The sequence below is a fragment of the Lepus europaeus genome, chromosome 11 (assembly GCF_033115175.1).
Source record: "Lepus europaeus isolate LE1 chromosome 11, mLepTim1.pri, whole genome shotgun sequence".
In the NCBI taxonomy this organism is placed as follows: domain Eukaryota; kingdom Metazoa; phylum Chordata; class Mammalia; order Lagomorpha; family Leporidae; genus Lepus; species Lepus europaeus.
The window spans coordinates 114,861,529-114,884,392 of record NC_084837.1 but is presented as its reverse complement, the minus strand read 5'-3'; the positions used below and the strand labels follow the sequence as shown (position 1 = coordinate 114,884,392).

The following is a 22,864-nucleotide window of genomic DNA, read 5'->3' as shown; positions in this document are numbered from 1 at the left end:
TCATGAGTCATTTTTAAAAATTTTCATTGTTGACCTTTCATTCCTGGGAAATAAGTATAATTTCCCATTTGAGCCATTTTTAAAGATTGTGCTTAATTATTTAAATTATTTTGGTATTCTGACCTGCCAGGTGTGACATTAGGTTACGTATATTTTGTTTTGTTAGTAACATTCATGAAATCTCCTTTAGAATATCTACCTGTTGACCATCTGCAACCAATGAGAAAAGGAGAGAAAAAAGAACAAAGGAAGATTTTATATTATTCGGGCCGAGTTAATCATTTGAGAAACTGACTTTATAAGCCACAAAAACTCAGGGAGGCGTGTGTACAATATAAAATAGTAGGACAAGTACTCTTTCAGTTCAGTAGTCTTTGGATGCACTGCACCACATTCTTAGCAGCATGAAGCCTTTGCTGTGTTGAGTCTGCTTACGGTTAGTTCAGACGTGAAGGCAACGCTAAAGGAGAAAATCTGAGAATGACTGTCTTGTTTTGTCAACTGTGCTGTCCAGCTCCCGAGTTTCCTATTCTGGAGAAGCAGAACTGGCTGATTCACCTGCACTACATCCGGAAGGATTATGAAGCATGCAAGGTGAGAGACTGCAGCGGCAGAGGACGCGCGGCACTGGGGAGCCGGCTGCCAGCGCACGGCTGGGCCCGTGCTCCTCACCCGTGTGGTGCTTCGCTTTCGCTGTGGTACTGCTGTTGAGAAAACTGCAGCGGGCAGATGTTGCTGGTTGCTAATGGGCCTTCAGGCTGGCAGTGGGGTGGCTGGGTGTGAGTGCCATGTGGCTCAGGTCCGGTGTGTGCCGTGGGTCCTCTTGTGTCACGGCCAGGCTGAAAGGCCAGCCACTCCAGGACTTCTTGGTTTCCTGGTGGAGACTACTGTCTGTCTTCTTCTTTTTCCTTAATCTTCTGTCAGGTGAAAGATGCTATTTCATTAAGTTTTATTTTATAATTCTCTGCCAGTGCAGGCAGTTGCCATTTGTGCATTTAAAATCATTTGTATTTCCCTTTATCTGTTTATCTCTTTGATAACATTGCTAGCAGATGGGTGGAGCATTAACATGCAGAATATGTCCCTGGTGCTGTCTTTTTTTAGCATTCACTTTTGTGATGCTTCTAAGGTTGTGGTTTTCAATTTACACGCTGTGGCGTTTATGCTGTGGCGGTGCCCATAGCAGTGATGGTTAGCGCCAGTAGGAGTTTTGGTTCTCCTCCTCTTCCTTCTGTGATAGGACCTTTTATTTGTTTCCCTTTTCCTGTTTTGACCACTTCTCAGATTCTTTGGCTTCTCCTCCTCTTCTTATTTCTTAACTGTTGGGGATGATGTTAGGTCCTGTCCTCCACCCCCCTTCCTGCCCCCCACCCCCGTACTTCCTGATCTCGACTAGTCTGATACTCTCTGAATACCCCAGAAGCATTTCAAGTCTGACTTCTCTGTGGCTGAATTTATCTGCTGTCCTCTGTATTCCTTCTGCCACTTCCTGTCTCACAGAGGAGTCACATCATTCACCCAGCAGGGAATGTGTTGTAGTCCCCTGAGCCACTTTTTATAAAGGATTATTTATTTATTTGAAAGACAGAGTCACAGATGAGACCTTCCATTGTCTGGTTCACTCCCCAAAAGGCTGCAATGGCCAGAGCTGGGACTATCTAGAGCCAGGAGCAAGGAGCTTCATTTGGGTCTCCCACATGGGTGCAGGGCCCAAGCACTTGGGTCATCTTCTGCTGCTTCCCTAGTTATCAGGAGAGAGCTAGATCAGAAAAGGAGCAGCTGGGACTCAAACTGTTGCCCACATGATATGTTGGTGCTATGCCACAGCACTGAAATGGATGCTCATCAAGGCTGGAGATCCTTCTTTGACCGTCTCTCTCTTTTTTCTTTTTCTTTTCTTTTCTTTTTTTTTTTAGGATTTATTTATTTATTTGAAAGGCAGAGTTAGAGGCAGAGGCAGAGAGAGAAAGAGAGGTATTCCATCCGCTGGATCACTGCCCAGATGGCCACAATGGCTGGAGTTGCGCTGATCCGAAGGCAGGAGCCAGGAGCTTCTTCCAGGTCTCCCACGCGGGTGCAGGGGCCCAAGGATTTGGGCCATCTTCTACTGCTTTTCCAGGCCACAGCAGAGAGCTGGACTGGAAGAGGAGCAACCGGGACTAGAACCCAGCGCCCTTATGGGATGCCTGTGCCGCAGGTGGAGGATTAACCAAGTGAGCCACGGTGCCAGCCCCCTAAAATAAATAAAATCTTTTAAAAAAATCTGAATGAAGCCAGTGCCGCGGCTCACTAGGCTAATCCTCCGCCTTGCGGCGCCAGCACACTGGGTTCTAGTCCCGGTCAGGGCACCAGTCCTGTCCCGGTTGCCCCTCTTCCATGCCAGCTCTCTGCTGTGGCCAGGGAGTGCAGTGGAGGATGGCCCAAGTTCTTGGGCCCTGCACCCATGGGAGACCAGGAGAAGCACCTGGCTCCTGCCATCGGAACAGCGCGGTGCGCTGGCCACAGGGCGCCTACCGCGGTGGCCATTGGAGGGTGAACCAACGGCAAAAAGGAAGACCTTTCTCTCTGTCTCCCTCTACTGTCCACTCTGCCTGTCAAAAAAAAAAAATATATATATATATAAAAAATCTGAATGAACTTTTTATTAGTGTATTCTAATATCCTAGATTTCTTATAAATGCCCCTTATCCGTGTCTGTATGTTCTTTTTTTTTTTTTTTCAAATAGCCTTACTGGTTTTTAAGTTACTTTTTTTTTTTCTTTTAGATTTTTATTTATTTGAGAGATAGAGCTACAGACAGAGAGAAGGGTCTTAAATCTGTTGGTTCACTCCCCAAATGGCCACAATGGCCAGAGCTGGGCCAATCCGAAGCCAGGAGCCATGAGCTTCTTTCTGGTCTCCCATTTGGGTGCAGGGGCCCAAGGACTTGGGCCATCTTCCACTGCTTCCCCAGGCCATAGGCAGAGAGCTGGATTGGAAGAGAAGCAGCCAGAACTTGAACTGATGCCTATATGGGATGCTGGCACTGCAGGTGGAAGCTTAACCTGCTATGCCACAGTGCTAGCCCCAGTGTTTTCTTTTTTTAAACAAATTATTTATGTGTTTAATTTATTTGAAAGACAAAGAGTTGGACAGAGATTTCCTATCCACTGGTATGTTCCCCAGATGCCCACAACAGCTTGGGCTGTGCCAAGCTGAAGCCAGGAGCTGGAACTCAGTCTGGGTCTCCCATGTGGGTGTCAGGGACCCAACAGCTTGAGCCATTGACTGCTGTCTCCAAGGTGAGCATTACCAGGGAGCTGGGATTGGAAGCAAAGCTAACTCTCAAGCCGAGGCACTCTGATACACCACGTGGGTGTCTGATAGCCTCTTAATCTCTAGGCCAAGCACCTGCTTTGCTTGTCTGCCTTTTCTTAGACATTGAGCCACCACTCAGTAGCATTTTCCTTCCTCTTTCAGGCTGTTATCAGAGAGCAGCTGCAAGAGACCCAGGGCTTGTGTGAATATGCTGTCTACGTTCAAGGTAAGACATGGTTTCTCCTATTGCTAGAGAAGTGCACTTCACCCAGGTTCAAGGGAGAGTCAACAACTTGTGAAATATTTAAATTCAAGTAAATGTTCCACAAATATCTTATTTAGTATGATCTCTTCTGAAATCTGTACACCTATTTTTTAAATAAACAAGTGCATTTAAAAATTTTTACTGGGGCTGGCATAAAGCAGCAGATGGTGGGCCAGGTCCTTGAGCCCCTGCATCCTTGTGGGAGACCCAGAAGGAGCTCCTGCTTCAGTGTGGCTCAGCCCTGGCCATTGCAGCCATCTGGGGAGTGAAACAGTGAAACAGCTTCTGGGAGATTCTCTCTCTCTCTCTGTATACTCTGCGTATCAAATAAATAAATCTTTAATTTTTTTTTTAAAGTTTATTTGAGAGGCAAAGAGAAAGAACTGTCATCTGTTGGTTCACTTCCCAAATGCCCACAACAAACAAGGTTACAATGACCTAAAGCTGGGATCCTGGAAATCAATCTAGGTCTACCATGTAGGAGGCGAGGACCCAGATACTTGGGCATTACCACTCTCTCCCAGGGTCTGCTTTACTGAGAAACTGGGTTCAGAGGCTGGGACTGGAACCTAGGCACTCTAATATAGCACATGTTTTTTTTTTTTTTTTTTTTTTTTTAGATTTATTTCGGGCCGGCGCCGTGGCTCACTTGGCTAATCCTCCACCTGCGGCACCAGTATCCCGTGTTCTAGTCCCAGTTGCTCTTCCAGTCCAGCTCTCTGCTGTGGCCCAGGAGGGCAGCGGAGGATGGCCCAAGTCCTTGGGCCCTGCACCCGCATGGGAGACTGGGAGGAGGCACCTGGCTCCTGGCTTTGAATCAGTGCAGCGCTGGCTGTAGCGGCCATTAGGGGAATGAACCAGCAGAAGGAAGGCCTTTCTCTCTGTCTCTCTCTCTCACTGTCTAACTCTGCCTGTGAAAAAAGAAAATAAATTTAAAAAATAAAAAAGATTTATTTGGAACACAGAGTTACACACAGAGAGAAGGAGAGGCAGAGAGAGAGAGAGGTCTTCCATCTGCTGGTTCACTCCCCAATTGACTGCAATGGCTGGAGCTGCCCCTATCCAAAGCCAGGATCCAGGAGCTTCCTCTGGGTCTCCCACGTGGGTGCAGGGCCCTAAGGACTTGGGCCATCTTCTGCTGCTTTCCCAGGACATAGAAGAGAGCTGGATCTGAAGTGGAGCAGCTGGGATTCAACCTGGTGCCCATATGGGATGCTGGTACTGCAGGCACTGGCTTTACCCGCTATGCCATAGTGCCGGCTCCACAGTCCAGTCTTTCAGAGCCTGTTAAATTCTCGTGGAAACCTAGGTCTAAGAGAAACTGTTTGTTCTGATTGGTTGTTGTACCTAAAACCAAGGTCTTACCTTCTGCTGAGTTCTTTGTCAGAATCTCCTTGGTGGACTTGGAGTTTGATTCTGCTTGCCCCATTTGGGCGTCCTGTGAAAAATGTCGGGGGGAAGTCAAGCATCTCGTGGGGAAGCCCAGAAAGATTTCTTATTGTGAACACTTTATGTGATAATTTGCAGAGGAACCAGTTAGCTTTGTAGTAGATGCAAGGAAGGCTTGAACTACATTACTGAAAACATTTCAGCCTGTCAGGGGTTTTGCTTATGGTTTCAGTCCATCTGAAGTCATATCTGATTGTATTGAAAATGTATCTGGGGCAGGCACCATAGCACAGTAGGTTAATCCTCCGCCTGCCGGCATCTTATATGGGCGCTGGTTCTAGTTCCGGCTGCTCCTCTTTCAATCCAGCTCTCTGCTGTGGCCTGGGAAAGCAGAAGATGGCCCAAGTGCTTGGGCCCCTGCACCCACATAGGAGACTAGGAAGAAGTTCCTGGCTTCCGGCTTCGGGTCGGCGCAGCTCTGGCCGTTGTAGCTGCTTGGGGGGTGAACCAGCAGAAGGAAGACCTTTCTCTCTGTTTTCTCTCTCTCACTGTCTGTAACTCTACCTCTCAAATAAATAAATATTTAATAAAAGAAAAACAGGGGCCGGCGCCGTGGCTTAACAGGCTAATCCTCCACCTTTGGTGCCAGCACACCAGGCTCTAGTCCCGGTTGGGGCTCTGGATTCTGTCCCGGTTGCCCCTCTTCCAGGTCAGCTCTCTGCTATGGCCCGGGAAGGCAGTGGAGGATGGCATGGGAGACCAGGAGAAGCACCTGGCTCCTGGCTTCGGATCAGCGAGATGCGCCGGCTGCAGCGGCCATTGGAGGGTGAACCAACGACAAAAAGGAAGACCTTTCTCTCTCTCTCTCTCTCTCTCTCTCTCTCTCTGTCTCTTTCACTATCCACTCTGCCTGTCAAAAAAAAAAAAAAAAAAAGTCTCTGCATGTGTGTTTGATGTAGCAGTTAAGACGGTGCTTTGGATACCCACATCCCATATTGGAGTGCTTGGGATTTGAGTCTCAGCTCTGTATCTGATTCCGTTTCTTTTTAGATTGATTTATTTATTTGAAAGGCAGAGTTAGATAGAGAGGGAGAAACAGAGATAGATCTTCCATCTGCTAGTTCACTCCCCAAATGGCTGCAAAGTGAGGGATGGGTTGGGCTGAAGCTGGGAGCTGGGAGCTTCTTCCAGGCTTCCCACATGGATGCAGGGGCCTAAGGACTTGGGCCATCCTCTGCTGCTACTCAGGCACATTAGCAATGAGCTGGATCTCAAGTGGAGCAGCTGGAACTTGAACTGGCCCCCATACAGGATGCCGGTGTTGCAGGTGGTGCTAACCCCTGCTTCTGATTCCAGCTTCCTGCCAGTGCAAGACTGTGGGAGGCAGCAGATGGTGGCTCCAGTCGTTGGGTCCCTGTCACTCACATCTGAGACTTAGATTGAGTGTTTGGCTCCTGGCTTTGGCCTGGCGCAGACTCAGCTGTTACTGTAGGCATTGGGCAGTAAACCTGCAGATGGGAGATCTCTGTTTCTCTGCTTTAACAAAAAAAAAAGAGTTATCTGAAAGATTTGTTTGGTGTGGTTCCCCACTTCCTTTTCTCCATTTTTTCTGATGCCAGGTTTCTTTCTTGCCAGAACATGGTTTTATTTTCTGTGTTTTCTATTGCTCGGCAGCACTGATACTTCGTCTAGAAGGAAATATCCAGGAATCCCTGGAACTCTTTCAGACGTGTGCTATCCTCAGCCCTCAGAGTGTTGACAACCTCAAGCAAGTGGCCAGGTCCTTGTGAGTGTCACAGAGCAGCACCGGCTGCACTCGCCAGCACCGGCTGACGCCCGGGGGAAGGTGGCGAAATGGGGATAATGGGATTCATTTTGAACAGCAGATGAATTCTGAAATTTCCGAAAATCAGTTAAGTAGTATTAAGAAACTAAATATTTTCCAAACACTACATTCTGGTTTGATGGGAGAACCCTTTATCATGGAAATAGTGATGTCTTGTGCCCTTAGTCCTCTGTCATATTGGCAGCCCACGGGAGTTCTTTCTGACACAGTACTTGACACGTGATAGGTTTTTAGTATTTGTTGAGTAACTGCCCTGAAGTTTCCTGGACGTGAGCGGCCTCTGACTCCTCTTTAAGCTGTTGGGCACCCCTGTCCCAGCAGGGAAGGCCCAGGGGTTCCCGTGTCCATTTTCTTAACCTGCTCTGCCCTTCATACCTGCGTTGCTCTTGCATGGAGCCCAGTCTTCCTGGGCTCAGGATCCACTATCAAGGAAGAGAGACTTAGGCCCGGGAGTAAGAACACGTCCTGACGGCTGATGCGCATCCGTGAAGGCAGCCATTGCTTAACGGGCTGGCTCACTGGCTTGTTTCCCGGTCTGTGTCTGTTGAACATTGTTGAAGACAGTTCTAGAAAGCTTTCACTGAGACTTGTAGAGTGCCAAGGCCTGCAGCAGCTGCCAGTGCAGACCCTCATGGCTGGCTCCCAAAGCAAAAGCAGTGAGGTTAGTGTGGTAAGTGTCTCGAGGACATACGTGTGGATAATGTGTCTTCCACAGGTTTCTTTTAGGAAGACATAAAGCTGCCACTGAAGTCTATAATGAAGCAGCGAGACTCAACCAGAAAGACTGGGTGAGTAGGGAACTTTGGTTTTTTTCTTACCCATAAACATGTCCTTTATTGGCACAACTGGATTCTTAAATGCACTCTACGTGACTGATGATCAGGCCAGGTGTGGGATCAGAAATCAGATGTGCCGCTAGCTTTGCAAGACCTCGCTGCTGGACTTCCTGGAAGTCAGCATTTCTGTTGCTATTGCACAGTCTCTTACCAGTCTGATTCTTACTGATAATTCTTTTCTTCTCCAGAAACTTTGGAGATTTTTATTTTTATTTTTTTGAGATTTATTTGTTTATTTGAAAGGCAGAGTTACTGAGAGGCAGAGAGAGAGAGGGAGAGAGAAAGAGAGAGGTCTTCCATCCGCTGGTTCACTCCCCAGATGGCCACAATAGCCGGAGCTGCACCAATCCAGAGCCAGGAGCTTCCTCCTCTGGGTCTCCCACGCTGGTGCAGGGGCCCAAGCACTTAGGCCATCCTCCACTGCACTCCCGGGCCACAGCAGAGAGCTGGCCTGGAAGAGGAGCAACCAGGACAGAATCCAGTGCCCCAACTGGGACTAGAACCCAGGGTGCCAGTGCCGCAGGTGGAGGATTAGCCTAGTGAGCATGGCGCCGACCTCAAAAAAAAAAATAAATTTTAAAATGTATTTATAGGTCTGTTAGCCTGCAGGACATGGAGAGGACAAGCAGGGCTGCGTGTCTCCCCTCTGCTCCTGTGCGTGCGTTCCTAGGGGGGGTGAAGCAGTGGGAAGTACACCTGTTTATAGGTCTGTTAGCCTGCAGGACATCGAGAGGACAAGCAGGGCTGCGTGTCTCCCCTCTGCTCCTGTGCGTGCGTTCCTAGGGGGAGGTGAAGCAGTGGGAAGTACACCTGTTTATAGGTCTGTTAGCCTGCAGGACATCGAGAGGACAAGCAGGGCTGCGTGTCCCCCTCTGCTCCTGTGCGTGCGTTCCTAGGGGGGGTGAAGCAGTGGGAAGTACACCTGTTTATAGGTCTGTTAGCCTGCAGGACATTGAGAGGACAAGCAGGGCTGCGTGTCCCCCTCTGCTCCTGTGCGTGCGTTCCTAGGGGGGGTGAAGCAGTGGGAAGTACACCTGTTTATAGGTCTGTTAGCCTGCAGGACATTGAGAGGACAAGCAGGGCTGCGTGTCCCCCTCTGCTCCTGTGCGTGCGTTCCTAGGGGGGGTGAAGCAGTGGGAAGTACACCTGTTTTGGAGACAGGTCTGCTGAGCTCAAGTCCCAGTGCCTTTTTTTTTTTTTTTTTTAAAGATTTATTTATTTGAGAAGTTCAGTTAGAGGGAGAGACAGAGAGGTCTTCTGTCCACTGGTTCACTACCCATATGGCTGCAATGGCCGGAGCTAGGCTGATCCAAAGCAGCCAGGAGCTGCTTCTGGGTCTGCACATGGGTGCAGAGGCCTGAAAACTAATGGCTTTTCATGGCCAGTAGCAGGGAGCTGGATCAGAGGTAGAACAGCTGGGACTCGAAACCGGTGCCCATATGGGATGTAAACCAGAGGTTGGCAGACCTTGTAAAGGGCAAGGAGTATAGATTTTTTTTTAAAAGGACTTATTTATTTACTTGAAAGTCAGTTACACAGAGGAAAAAAAGAGAGGCAGAGAGAGAGAGAGAGAGAGAGAGAGAGAGAGAGAGAGAGAGGTCTTCCACTGGTTCATTCCCCAGATGGCTGCAATGGCCAGAGCTGCGCCCAAGCCAGGAGCTTCTTTCTGGTCTTCCATGCAGGTGCAGGGGCCCAAGGACTTGGGCCATATTCTACTGCTTTCCCAGGCCATAGCAGAGAGCTGGATCGGAAGAGGAGCAGCCGGGACTTGAACCCACACCCATATGGGATGCTGGCACTGCAGGCAGTGGCTTTACCCTCTATGCCACAGCGCCAGCCCCGGGATTATACATTTTAAGCCTTGCATTTTCCTCTGGACTCTGTTGTGACTACTTACCACTGCAGTTTCACTGGCAAAAGAGCTGTAAGAAAACAAGTGTTCCTGTCTGTATTCAGATAAAACTTAATTTACAGAAAAGAGCAGGGAGCCAGTTTGGCCCACTGGCCATAGACTTCTAACCTCTGCTCTGGACTTGTAGACTGGCTCCAAGTCCATCATTGTGGCCTCCCGGGTGCCGTGCTTCTTCCAGGGCGCATCACCCGTGAAATTCAATTCCAGCTTCCTAGGGGAAGGAGCCTGCTGGGCCCAGGGGTCCAGGTGTCGTCAGAGAGATTGATTAGGGTGCAGCTGGGAGTCGGGTAGTCTGCTGAGGAGGAAACACAGGGGCAGCTCTTAGAGAAAAATGTGTGGAGGTGGGCTGGGTACATACCCCCAATACCACATAGACCCAGCAAAATCACCTGTTTATTCTGCTTGTATCTCTTGTAGTCTATACATTTTCTATATGAAGGATTAATTTTGTAGAAATACATGAACTCCAGTAAAGCTGACAGTAGTCCAGTTTTCAAGTTTCAACTTTGCTGAGCGCTGACGATCTCTGGATGCCTGTTGTTTTACTTGTTACTTACCGTAGCATTGTGCCTGAGGTGCCTGCCTTTTGTTTTGTGCACAGGAGATCTGCCATAATCTGGGTGTTTGCTACATGTACCTGAAGCAGTTCAACAAGGTAACTGACAGCAGCGGGTTCTGCCCAGGGTTTCAGGAAGTGCACTTGTAACAGCAGGTCTCCTTCTGTCTGATTCCCAGTGCTTGCAGATTCTTGAAAGTTAAAATTAAAAGTGCCTTATATATTTATCCCCACTTTAATTCCTGTTTGTTATCATCCATATTTTTTTCCTGCCTTTAGTAAGAAAATGGAAAATACTAGAAATGTTCTGAGAGAATGGCAGTCTAATTGCTTTTTTTGTTTTCTGTAACTTCACGGCATAGAAACAAATGTTTAATAAAATATAAATATCAAAAAGTAGACCCTTATGTGAGCTGCTGTGACTGCAACTGGTTTTAGTTTTCAGGTCACTGAAAATGAGTCCTGAATTTTAAGTGGATTGGATTTTGATTTCTGAGAATATTTTCAAGTCGAGAATCGGTAATTCAATGTGATTAAGTTCTAGGCTGTAAGGCTTTTTAAAAATAAATAAAAAAAAAATTTTTATTTAATTGAAAGGCAGAGTTATACACACACACACACACACACAGAGACAGAGAGAGAGAGAGAGAGAAGTCTTCCATCCCCTGATCCACTCCCTAAATGGCTGCAATGGCTGGAGCTGGGCCAATCCGAAGCCAGGAGCCAGGAACTTTTTCCCGGTCTCCAGCGTGGAATACAGGGGCCCAAGGACTTGGGCCATCTTCTGCTGCCTTCCCAGGCCATAGCAGAGAGCTGGATCAGAAGAGGAGCAGCTGGGACTCAAACTGGTGCCCATATGGAATACTGGCCTGCAGGCAGTGGCTTCACCTGCCATGCCACAGTACTGGCCCCCAAAAGCTGTAAGGCTCTTAAGTTAGGGAATGAAATTTGAGCTTACCTTAACTCAGATATAGAAGAAATATTGTGGTAGCAGGTGGTAGCGTGTAAAGCAGCCACCTGCAATTCTAGAATTCCATATGGGTGCTGGTTCCAGTACCGTCTGGTCCAGTTTTGATCCAGCTCCCTGCTAAGGTGACTGGGCCCAAGTCCTCAGGCCCCTTATTCCCACATGGGAGACCTGGAAGAAACTCCTAGCTTTGGATTGGTCCAGCTCTGGCTGTTGAGGCCATCTGGGGAGTGAACCAGCTGGAAGATCTTTCTTTCTCTCTCTGTAACTCTGCCTTTCAAATAAGTAAATTTTTTTGATGATTCAGGTAGAGTAGAGTTTCCTTCAAAGCTTCCATGTAGTGGTTGTGAAGTTTGATTCTCTTCTCTCCAGTGCCACCAAGGCTGAGAGTCTGAATTGGTTTATACCCACTAGATGATGTTTATTTTGTTTCAGTTTGTAAACTAGGGTAACCTAATCTGTCATGGGAATGAAAACAAATGCACATCATTGAGGTGTAAGAGTAGCTTTTTCTCCTATGAGACAGATAAAAAAATAAATTAAAAAATGTATATCTAGTGGGCTCCCTAGGTGTCCTGGATGGGTTTGCAGTTTTATATAGTTGGTTCAGACTCCTTTGGGAGTGCATTTCTGTCCTCAGGATTACTGTGAACCAGAGGACAGGAGGACTTGGTATTTGCTTGGAACTGTACTGAGGAGAAGGAGAATTAGATTTAGATTCTGCTTGAAGCTAACAGGCTAAGCAAATACAGTCAACTCGTTTATGTAAATGCTGATTGAATCAGTTACCTGCTGGGACGTGAGCTCCTGTATTTTGTTGACGACAGTATAGCCGGCACTCACTGAATACTTGCGAGTGAGTTCTGTTTTTCATTTGTCATCATATTGGTGGGAAGCTGTGCATTTGGTCCGTGTGCAGTGGGGTCCCTCTGCTGAAGCGGGGGCCTGCAGTAGTGACCAGGAGCTACTGTCCTTTCATCACAGTGACCTGGTTCTCTTCTCCCCTTCCTTCACATGTGTCAGGCACAGGAGCAGCTGCACAGTGCCCTGCAGCTGCACAGGCACGACCTGACTTACATGATGCTGGGGAAGGTCCATTTGCTGGAGGGAGACCTGGACCAGGCCATCGGCATCTACAGGAAAGCGGTGGAGTAAGTGTGTCTGTTTCCTTACATGCGTGAACTCCAGGCCTGAGAGAGCATGTGTGACTGCTGACTTGTCCTGTGCTAAGCTGAGGTTTGGTTACGGTGCCGCAGTGGATTCTGTGAGGTGGGCTGTGTGTCTTCCTCATCCCAGGGGACAGCTGCTCTATGCCAGCTGGGCTGTCCTCAAGGCCAGCAGGAGTCTGGTTGCCTCCAGTAGGCACGCCTCATTCCTTAGGTGGTCGTCTCCTCCTGCGTGGTTGAAGCCGAGTTACTGTAATGTGGTGTCCCCGGTTGCACCTCGTCTCTGCTCGTATATCATGGTTCAGAATCAGGTGGCCACTGCTGCTTCAAGGGTAGTGGACAGACGTGCTCAGGAGGAAGAGGACAGTCAGTCGGCAATTGTCGTTCTCGTTTTATACTCTATAGCAAAGATTGTGTTAGGTACAGAAACCTCATGGTTCAGCAGCAAACAGCTGGTCTCAGCAAGAGCAGATCATGGTTTTTTTTTTTTTTTTTTTAAATAAAATATCACTAGGGTAATCCAAGCTTCTGTTAGTGGAACTGATTCCACCCTGGTCTTGTCTATTCATGGATCTGATACACTCTGAACTATACTTAGGTTTCTGTTTATTAATTACCTTGTATTAATCTCTTTGACTACAGTAAGTGAGAGGAGTCACGTGTAGAAGAACAAGGATGATTTTGGCTCACGGTTTCAGAGATTCACAGTCCAAGGTTGGGTGGCCCCATTAGTCTGTCGTCTGAGGACAGTGGATGGCAGAATACACATGGAGGGATGGTGATGGGGTGAGCAGAAAGCGGAGTGAGAGGGAACGTGCTCATCTCCCGCTGCCCCCCGCCCCACCCACATGTCTGTGTGGTCTTGTCTTAGAGAGCCACTATGGTGTCAGTCATCAGGGCCCCATTTCGCAGCCGAACCCAGTCTGATCACTTTCCAAGGCCCTGCCTACAGATGCTGTGAGTGGATCAAGCCCTCACCCTGAAATTGCCATCAGCCCATGACTGCATGAGTCAGGGAGCCAGATTCTATTTCAACAATAGCCGTCGTCTTCCATGGTGGTCAGCTGCCAGGCTGTAGTAGTCGCACACTGCTTTCTGAGTTTTCGTCAACCTTATTTTCAGTAAGTCAGAAACAATTCTTTATTAAGCAACAGGAGACTTTTGTCATCTAGAGCTGAGTTCATCTGGGCAGGAAGGAACCACGTAGCATGCAGGAGTGCCTCTGTGGTGCTGAGTGTCAGCCCGGAGCCCTGCCTTCTGGAGGTTGGCTCTCTGGGATTGGCTCACACACATCCAAGGAATCCATTCTTCCATTGGCTGATCAAGTACTGGAGTCACTGTTTCCAAAGGCAGAAGAAGAGAGCTGAGTGCTGGAGCCCCACAGAGAAAGTTGAGACCCGTGTTTCTGCGTGGCAGCTTTGGGGAGAGCAGTCTTGCCTTGGTAGGGCCATGGAAGCTGCGGGAACCACAGAAGGTGCTTACGTGGGGGAGGTGGTTGGTCGGAGTGGGTATCTGTCATGGCAGGAGGAAGGCAGATTCCCCACTGAACTAGGAGAGCTCTGTTCAGCCTTCCCTGTGTGGGGCTTTGGTTCTCAGCGCCTGGTCTCCCTGCAGGTAGCCAGTGTCCTATCTGGGTCCTTAGAAGCAGGTGACATAATTTTTTGCCTTTTGGTGTTTTTAACTGTCCGCTCTATGTTGCTTTGTTTTTTTTTTTTTTTAATAAAATTTTTAAAAAAGATTTTATTTATTTGAAAGAGTTACACAGAGAGAGGAGAGGGGCAGAGAGAGAGAGAGAGAGAGAGAGAAAGGTCTTCCATCCGATGGTTCACTTGCCAATTGGCTGCAATGGCCAGAGCTGTGCCAATCTGAAGCCAGGAGCTTCTTCCGGGTCTCCCACGCGGGTGCAGCGGCTCAAGGGCTTGGGCCATCTTGTACTACTTTCCCAGGCCACTGCAGAGAGCTGGATCAGAATAGGAGCAGCCGGGTCTCAAACCGGCGCCCATATGGGATGCCGGTGCTTCAGGCCAGGGCATTAACCTGCTGTGCCATAGCACCCACCCCTGTTGCTTTGGTTTGTGTCAAAGACAAATGCCGGTAAGGACTGAGAACTGCTTCCCAAGGCCAACAGCTGATTCCTTCCAAGGGCTGCAGTGTCTCTTCTTTTTTTTTAAAGATTTATTTATTTGAAAGGCAGAGAGAAGTCTTCCATCCACTGGTTCACTCCCCAAATGGCTGCAACAGCCAGAGCTGTGCTGATCTGAAGCCAGGAGCCAGGAGCTTCTTCCTGGTCTCCCATGCGGGTGCAGGGGCCCAAGGCCTTGGTCCATCTTCTACTGCTTTCCCAGGCCATAGCAGAGAGCTGGGTTGGAAGTGGAGCAGCCAGGACTCGACGCGGCACTCCTATGTGATGCTGGCACTGCAGGCTTTATGTGCTACAACAAAGCATCGGCCCCATCTTGCTTTTGTTTAGTTTGACTTCTTAATTTGAGAGTACAGCACTGGGGGTCCTGGGATCCTCAATGACACTTCCTGGAATCCTAAATTTACACTGCCTGGTCCTGTGAGCACACCAGGAGCAGAACACAAGAGGAGATTGTTGTGTGTGGCCTTGAACATTGTTTGCTTATTTTGTTAGTGTAACGAAGACGGTCACACAAAACATTCCACCGTTCTTTCTTAGACTTTGGTCCTCCTCCAAAAAGGCCCTGAGAATGGAGTCTGCATTCGGATCCTTGATACCTGTCTTGCTGAGCAGTCTTCCCTGTAGGTTGGGCTGAAATGACCTATTCTTTTTTGAAAACTTTTTTGCTTTTTTTTTTTTTTTTTTGACAGGCAGAGTGGACAGTGAGAGAGAGACAGAGAGAAAGGTCTTCCCTTTTGCCGTTGGTTCACCCTCCAATGGCCGCCGCGGTAGCGCGCTGCGGCCGGCGCACTGCGCTGATCCGATGGCAGGAGCCAGGTGCTTCTCCTGGTCTCCCATGGGGTGCAGAGCCCAAGCACTTGGGCCATCCTCCACTGCACTCCCTGGCCACAGCAGAGAGCTGGCCTGGAAGAGGGGCAACCGGGACAGGATCGGTGCCCCGACCGGGACTAGAACCCGGTGTGCCGGCGCCGCAAGGCGGAGGATTAGCCTGTTGAGCCACGGCGCCGGCCAACTTTTTTGCTTTTTAAAAGATTTATTTTTATTATTTGAAAGGCAGAGTTAGATCTTCCATCTGCTGGTTCACGTCCTAACTGGCCTCAGCAGCTGGGGCTGGGCCAGGCTGAACCCAGGATCCAGAAGCTCCTTCCAGGCCTCCCATGTGGGTGAAGGGGCCCAAGAACTTGGGCCGTCTTCCATTGCTTTCTCCAGCACATTAGCAGGGGGGCTGGATCGGAAGTGGAGTGGCCAAGACTTGAACAAGCGCCCATCTGGGATGCCGGCATTGCAGGCAGTGGCTTAGCTCGTTATGCTACAGTGCTGGCCCCCAATGTTTTTTTTGTATTTATTTATTTGAGAGACAGAGTGCTCCCCTGTCTGCCAATTCACTCCTCAGATGCTTGCAATGGCCCAGGCTAGGCTGAGGCTAGCGCCAGGAACTGGAAACTTAATCCAGGTCTCTCAGATGGGCAGCAGGGACCCAGTTACTTCAGCTGTTAGCACTGCCTCCCAGGGGCTGCATTAGCAAGAAACTGGAGTCAGGAGCCAGAGCTGGGACTGGAACCCAGCTACTCCAGCATGGGATGTGGGTTCCCTAACTGGCCAAATGCCCACCCAAGGTAACTACATTTGAAGACGGGAGTGGGAGTGAGGAGTGGGGAGTGGGGCTCAGTGGTGTTGCTCAGGTGTGGCACCAGGGCAGTGTCTCACGCATGTTCTGCTTCCTGTCTCTGTGTTGCAGGTTCTCACCAGAAAACACAGAGCTTCTTACAACTTTAGGGTTACTCTACTTACAGGTGAGAAAGTGCTTCACTCTCCTTCCTGTGTTGGTACTAGAAATGGTGTAGGTGTGTGTGCCTGGTGGTTTTCTTTTATTTTGATAATTAGCGCATTTTAATAAAGACCTGAAACACGTGAGCCTTGCTCTCTGTGTTTGGTTTTCTTTGATAAAAGAATTGATTTTATGCACTCAAAGGAAAAGCAATTCTGTTTTAGGGTTCTACAATGATAATTCCTGTCCAGTCAAGGAAAGAGCCTGAGGCACCTGTGTGGGCTTGGGGTCTGTCACTGTTAGACAAGGCAGCAGTGTCCAGGGCTTTGGGGCACCTGTTCTGTTGCTCCTTCTTCCCAGCTAGAGGCTTCTGGGAAAGACAAGGCAAAGTGCCCTCACCTGGAGTGAGGAGTCCCTTCCACATGCCTGCATGGGAGTGGGATTCTGCCAGCTCTGTGCTTCCACTGCGTAAGCCTCAGGGCCCAGGGGTCCCCGAGGAGCCACCCACCCATCCTCATCAGCCTCCCCAGTTGATGCTGCCCCAGGGTGGCTTTTCTGCTGACACGTGAATCAGGAGCGTGCCCCAGGTCTCACTGGACTTGGCTCGGGGCCCACGGAGAGGAGGCTCAGCAGCTCATCTCGCCCAGGGGGGCCTGTGGCCCACGCCGGGAGGCAGAAGTGGTCCCCTCAAGCACACTCTGACCTAGCTGGGGACGCGTTGACAGAATAGGAGAAAAACGTGGGGGCTCTTTAGTTTTCTGTGTCTGATACCTGTAGCTTTTTCTCTCCGAAGAGTCAGGATGTTTCTGTCGAGGGTGGAGTGGGCCAGACTCCTTAACTCCGTCTCCCTGCTGACATAAATTCTCTGGTTTGCTTTTTTCTAAGCTTGGCATTTACCAGAAGGCGTTTGAATACCTGGGAAATGCACTGACTTACGACCCTACGAACTACAAGGTACCGCAGGCCGTGAGACCCCAGAGCCTTCATTGCGGTGCTGCCCTGCCCAAGGGGCTGGGACGCTGGAGAGCAAGGCACAGCTTCCCATCTTGCTCCCCTGAGAACGCAGCCTCTCCTTTAAGAACACGAGAACGGAAAGGTGGCTCTTATGTGGAAGTATTCCAAGATGTTGCTCTTCTGCTTCTCACCTTCTACAGAGCACGTTTGGTTTTTTTCCCCAGATTGATTGATGTATTTGAAAGGTAGCGTTAGAGGGAGAGGCTGGGGGCAGAGAGAGGTCTTCCATCTGCTTGTTCATCCCCCAAATGGCCGCAGTGGTCAGGGCTGGGCCAGACCTGGGGCAGGAGATTCATCCTTGTCTCCCACAAGGGTGCAGTGGCCCAAACAATTGGACCATTGTCCCCTGCTTGCCCAAGCACATTAGCAGGGGTTGGCTGGGAAGTGGAGCAGCTGGGATGCAAACTGGTGCCTGTATAGGATGCTGGTGCTGCAGGTGGCAGCTTAACCAGCTACACCACAGCACCAGCTCTTACAGAGGCCTGCAAAGATGTGAAAACAGGGTCTGTAAGATGGCAGAAGGCAGAACTGGGGGCTGGCAGAGCTGGTGTTCTCAGGAAGTTAGCCAAGCCTCAAAACTACCATCAAAGACAGTTCTCTCAAAAGCACTTTTAGATCCCTGATGAATGAATCCAAGAGTCAGGTTTGCCGGATGTGACTGAGTAAGAAGACCAGGGCCAGCGCTGTGGTGTAGTGAGCCAAGCCTCCGCCTGCAGCGCTGGTGTCCTTATGGGCACCTGTTTGTGTCCCAGCAGCTCCACTTCTGATCCAGCTCTCTGCTGTGGCCGGGGGAAGCAGTAGAAGATGGCCCAGATGCTTGGGCACTCACGTGGGAGACCCAGAGGAGGCTCCTGGCTCTTGGCTTTGGATCAGCTCTGCTCTGGCTGTTGGTGGCCATTTGGGGAGTGAACCAGCAGATGGAAAACGTTTCTCTGTCTCTCCTTCTCTCTCTCTATCTCTACCTCTCAAATAAATTAAATCTTAAAAAAAAAAAAAAAAAAAAAAAGCCATCAGGTGGTGCATGGCACTGAGGGTGATGAACAAGCACTGGTGCTTACTAGACACAAACCCAGTGCAGAGCTAAGCAGTCAGGGTAGCTGGTTGGCTACCTATCTTTCCTTAGAGAAGTGAAGGGCTGGACTGAGGGAGCCAGGGCAGGCCAGATTGTCAGGGGCTGCAGAGAACAGAATCGAGGCAGTTTTTACTCTAGGGACCTTGACATTCTAAAATAAATGGCTTCCCTGGCTAGAAGCTGTGCCTGAGAGAGCCACAGCGTGGGGGGCAGGGATGGCCTCGGGCGTTGGTGCCCACAGCTCAGATGTATTATTCATGTCCCGCCGTCTTTTCTGATGGGCCTGCAAGTCTGTGCTCGGACCTCCGGGGCAGGGGTGGAGGTGGTGGTGACGGTGACAGTGACGGTGACTGAGCTGTTGGCTGTCGTGTGCTGTGTTTGCAGGCCATCCTGGCAGCAGGCAGCATGATGCAGACCCACGGGGACTTTGACGTCGCCCTCACCAAATACAGAGTTGTAGCTTGTGCTGTCCCGGAAAGTCCTCCCCTGTGGAATAACATTGGAATGTGTTTCTTTGGCAAGAAGAAATACGTGGCAGTGAGTGTCCCTGTGTGCACCTTGTTTTCGTCACATATGCGGTTAGCGGGTCTGCTGAGCTCACCCCTCCTCCTGCAGGCTATCAGCTGCCTGAAACGTGCCAACTACTTGGCTCCGTTTGACTGGAAGATTCTGTACAACTTGGGCCTCGTCCACCTGACCATGCAGCAGTACGCATCGGCTTTCCACTTCCTGAGTGCAGCCATCAACTTCCAGCCGAAGATGGGAGAGCTCTACATGCTCCTGGCCGGTGAGACACGTTCACGTGGACTCCGTGGTCTGGCAGGAGGGGAAATGGATTCAAGTCCTAGGAGGCCCACGCTAAGTCTCTCATGGAAGCTGTCCTCCAGGAGATCCTCCAGGAGCTGGTGGATGCCACCAAGAGACCAATAGCTCAAAGCAGGGTCCTCTCTCATTTGGCTGACCAATTTTTTTGTCTTGGAAAGTTCTAGATAATGAGGGTTACAAGCTTGGGCTTTGTTGTTACCATTTTTAGAAGTCTGTTATCTCTGCTGCTGCAACTTAAGTGCTGGGGTTCCCAGAGTTGGCATCCCAGCTCTTTAAACATATGATGTCCACCAGTGCTGGGATGGGTCAGGCCAAAGCTGGGAGCCAGAAACTCAGTTTCCTGTGTTGGTGGCAAGGATGCAACTCCTGGAGACGTCACCTGCTGCCTCCCAGGGTGCACATCGATAGGAATTTGGACCTGGGAGCAGAGGCAAGACCTGAGCCCAAGGCCCTGTGATAAGGGGTGTGGCCATCCCAAGTAGCATCTTCACCACTAGGCCAAATGCCCACCCCTGAGCTTGGTCTTTGGGTGGGGTCTGCCTTCTTTACTGTGTTTACCCAGGGTCAGCTGAACATTCAGTGAATGTTAAGTTTTATTTATTTGCACAAAAGGCAGAGTGACAGGTCTTTCATCTACTGGTTCACTCCAAAAGTGGCTCCAACAGCCAGGTCTGGGCCAGGCTGAAGCCAGGAGTTTGGAACTCCATTCTGAACTCCTACCTGGGTGACACCTGGGCCATCTTCCACTGCCTTCCCAGGCGCATCAGCAGGGGTCTGGATTGGAAGCAGAGCAATGAGGACATGAACCAGTGGTCTAATACAGGATGCTGGTGTGAGCCCCTAAATGTTGATTTTATTATGGTCACTTTAAAAAATTATATATAGTAGGTTGGTGCTGTGGTGCAGTAGGTTAATCCTCCACCTGCGGCGCTGGCATCCCATATGGGCGCCGGTTCAAGCCCCGGCTGCTCCTCTTCAATCCAGCTTTCTGCTGTGGCCTGGGAAAGCAGTGGAAGATGGCCTGAGTCCTTGGGTCCCTGCACCAACATGGGAGTCCTGGAAGAAACACCTGGCTCCTGGCCTTGGGTCAGCGCAGTTCTGGCCATTGCGGCCACCTGGGGAGTGAACCAACGGAAGGAAGACTTTTCTGTCTCTCCCTCTCACTGTCTGTAACTCTATTTCTCAAATAAAATCTTTATATATATAAAGGATACACCTTTACAGATGAATTTAGTTGAGAGACAGTTCCCATGCAATGTTTCATCTCCCAGATGTCCATGATGGCTGGGGCTGGGCCAGGGATGAAGTTGGGAACGTGACCCACGTCTCCCACATGGGCAGCAACCACCCAAGCACTGGAGCCATCACGTTGCCTCCCAGGGTGTGCATTAGCAGGAAGCTGGAATTTGGAGCTGAGCTGGGAATGGAACCCAGGCCCTGCAGTGTTAGTGGTTGGGCCCAACAACTGCCCTGCTCTGTCGTCAGTGGTAGTGTGTAACAGGGCTGCACTGTGGCACAGCGGGTTACGCCACCACTTCTGACTCTGGTTTGAGTCCCAGCTGCTCTGCTTCCCTTCCAGCTCCCTCTTTTTTAAATTTTTTTATTTTTGACAGGCAAGGTGGACAGTGAGAGAGAGAGACAGAAAGGTCTTCCTTTTTCCGTTGGTTCACCCCACAAGTGGCCGCTGTGGCCGGCGCTGCGCCTATCTGAAGCCAGGAGCCAGGTGCCTCCTCATGGTCTCCCATGAGGGTGCAGGGCCCAAGCACTTGGGCCATCCTCCACTGCACTCCCGGGCCATAGAGAGCTGGCCTGGAAGAGGGGCAACCGGGATAGAATCTGGCGCCCTGACCGGGACTAGAACCTGGTGTGCCGGTGCCGCAAGGCGGAGGATTAGCCTAGTGAGCCACGGCGCCGGCCCCAGCTCCCTCTTAAAGCACCTGGGAAAGCAGCAGCAGATGGCCCAAGTGCCTGGGTTCCTGCTGTCCATGGGGGGGACCCGCATGGAGTTCCAGGCTCCTGGCTTGAGCCTGGCTCAGCTCTGGCTGTTGTGGGCATTTAGGGAGTGAACCAGATCTCTCTGTCACTCTTTCTTTTTTAAAGCAGTGTTGTTATTACAGTTGGTCCCAGTCAGGCTACCTAGTGTGGAAACCCTCATTTCTGAGCGTGTTGTGTACAATGAAATTCCATCCCTGAAACTAATCTATGCCATACAGATACAAAAACAAGCTAGACAAATCAGTATAGTATCGTGGTTATTATAGGTGAGGGGAACCAGCGAGGCCTCTTTGGTAAGACGGGGGTGTGGTCAGGTGCATCAGTGAGAATCTAGTGACACTGCAAGGTGGAATGGAAACAGGTGGGGACACTGCCACTGGGAAGTGTAGAGCTTAAACCAGGGCGTTGCAGAGCGGGGTGCACAGAGCCTGGCAGCTCTCGGGCTGTGGTAGGGGACTGTTGACGGCACCAGGTATTCAGGGGCTGTGCACACGGTGTGCTGAGGTGGTAGAAGAGTTGAATTGGGAGGGGCCTTGGAATCTTGTGTGTCTGTACCTTTTTTTTAATTTATTTGAGATGCAAAGCTACAGAGAGAGAATGGGAGAGACAGAGTGAACATCTGTCCACTGGTTCACTCTCTAGATGGCCATAGCAGCCATTGCTAAGCTGATTGGGAGCTGGGAGCTTCCTCTGGGTCTCCTACATGGGTGCAGGGGCCCAAGGACTTGTGCCATCCTCTGCTGTCTTCCCAGGCCATAGCAGAGAGCTGGATTTGAAGCAGAGCAGCTGGGACTCTGACTGGTGCCCATATGGGATGCTGGTGCTGCAGGTGGAGGTTTAACCCCCCACAGCCCAGCGCTGGCCGCCACGATTCTAAGCTGCAGCCCTCAATTTGTTTGTTGCAGTGGCCCTGACCAATCTGGAGGATATAGAGAATGCCAAGAGAGCCTACGCAGAGGCCGTCCGCCTGGATAAGTGAGTGCCTTGCCAGGGCACCGCAGGGAGGGCTGGGCTCACAGGGCTGCGAGTGTGGCCATGGCAGTGGCGGCAGGTCACCTGGCTGTTCTCCAGCCTTTATACACAGCAGGCTCGGGCTGCTGATGGCTGGGATGTCACACGGGGGCTCTGGGCTGTCTGGGACACTGCTAGAGCAGCCCTGCCGTGGTGGCCTCTGAGGGCTGAGATGTCAGACTTGGTGCGAACTTCTGCTTTGCTGGGTGGGCAGTTACTTCTGTCATTCCTCTCCACAGGTCCACACAACACTTGGGTCCCCTCTTGCTGCAGGATGGAAAAATTTCCACTTAATCAGTTTTGTTTTGTTTTTGTGTGAGAAGAATTTGTAAGTGACATGTGTTGCAGAGCTGCAGGCCACAGACTCCATGTGTCTGCCGCAGGTGTAACCCTTTGGTAAACCTGAACTATGCCGTGCTGCTGTACAACCAGGGTGAGAAGAGGGGCGCCCTGGCCCAGTACCAGGAGCTGGAGAAGAAAGTCCACCTCCTCAAGGACAGTGGCTCTCTGGAGATGGACTCGGAGGTATGGCTCTCAGTAGCTCCCTACAGCTGCGGAGACTTCGGTCAAGCCCAAGCCACCCGCCGTTAAGGGCTTATAAGCTCTGTGGGTTTTTTTTCAAGATTTATTTACTTATTTGAAAGTCATAGTTACACGGAGGAGGAGAGGCAGTAATTGCTTGAGAGAAGTACTCCTGGAAGAAAATCAGAATGCTGGCTTGTCATCTCCGGTTGCGGGTGCAACTCAGGAGTCGGGTCTGTGTCTCTGGGCCGTTTTTGCAGCTCCACTGTGCACCAGTTCG

At 50.2% G+C, this 22,864-nt stretch overlaps 1 protein-coding gene across 2 annotated transcripts in view; it reads left to right on the top strand.

The window, feature by feature from the left end:
• The window catches only part of BBS4 (Bardet-Biedl syndrome 4), a 48,165-nt gene that overhangs the window by 23,406 nt on the left and 1,895 nt on the right, over positions 1-22,864 (top strand). Inside the window, exons 3-14 of one of the 2 annotated variants that reach the window (XM_062206497.1) lie at positions 515-594; positions 3,460-3,523; positions 6,626-6,737; positions 7,513-7,585; positions 10,147-10,200; positions 12,092-12,219; positions 16,116-16,170; positions 17,031-17,099; positions 18,616-18,768; positions 18,847-19,018; positions 21,957-22,026; positions 22,446-22,587. In XM_062206497.1, coding sequence (XP_062062481.1) covers positions 515-594; positions 3,460-3,523; positions 6,626-6,737; positions 7,513-7,585; positions 10,147-10,200; positions 12,092-12,219; positions 16,116-16,170; positions 17,031-17,099; positions 18,616-18,768; positions 18,847-19,018; positions 21,957-22,026; positions 22,446-22,587 — 1,172 coding nt within the window. The remainder of the gene's footprint in view (positions 1-514; positions 595-3,459; positions 3,524-6,625; positions 6,738-7,512; positions 7,586-10,146; positions 10,201-12,091; positions 12,220-16,115; positions 16,171-17,030; positions 17,100-18,615; positions 18,769-18,846; positions 19,019-21,956; positions 22,027-22,445; positions 22,588-22,864) is intronic. The other variant, XM_062206498.1, reaches the window with a different exon arrangement.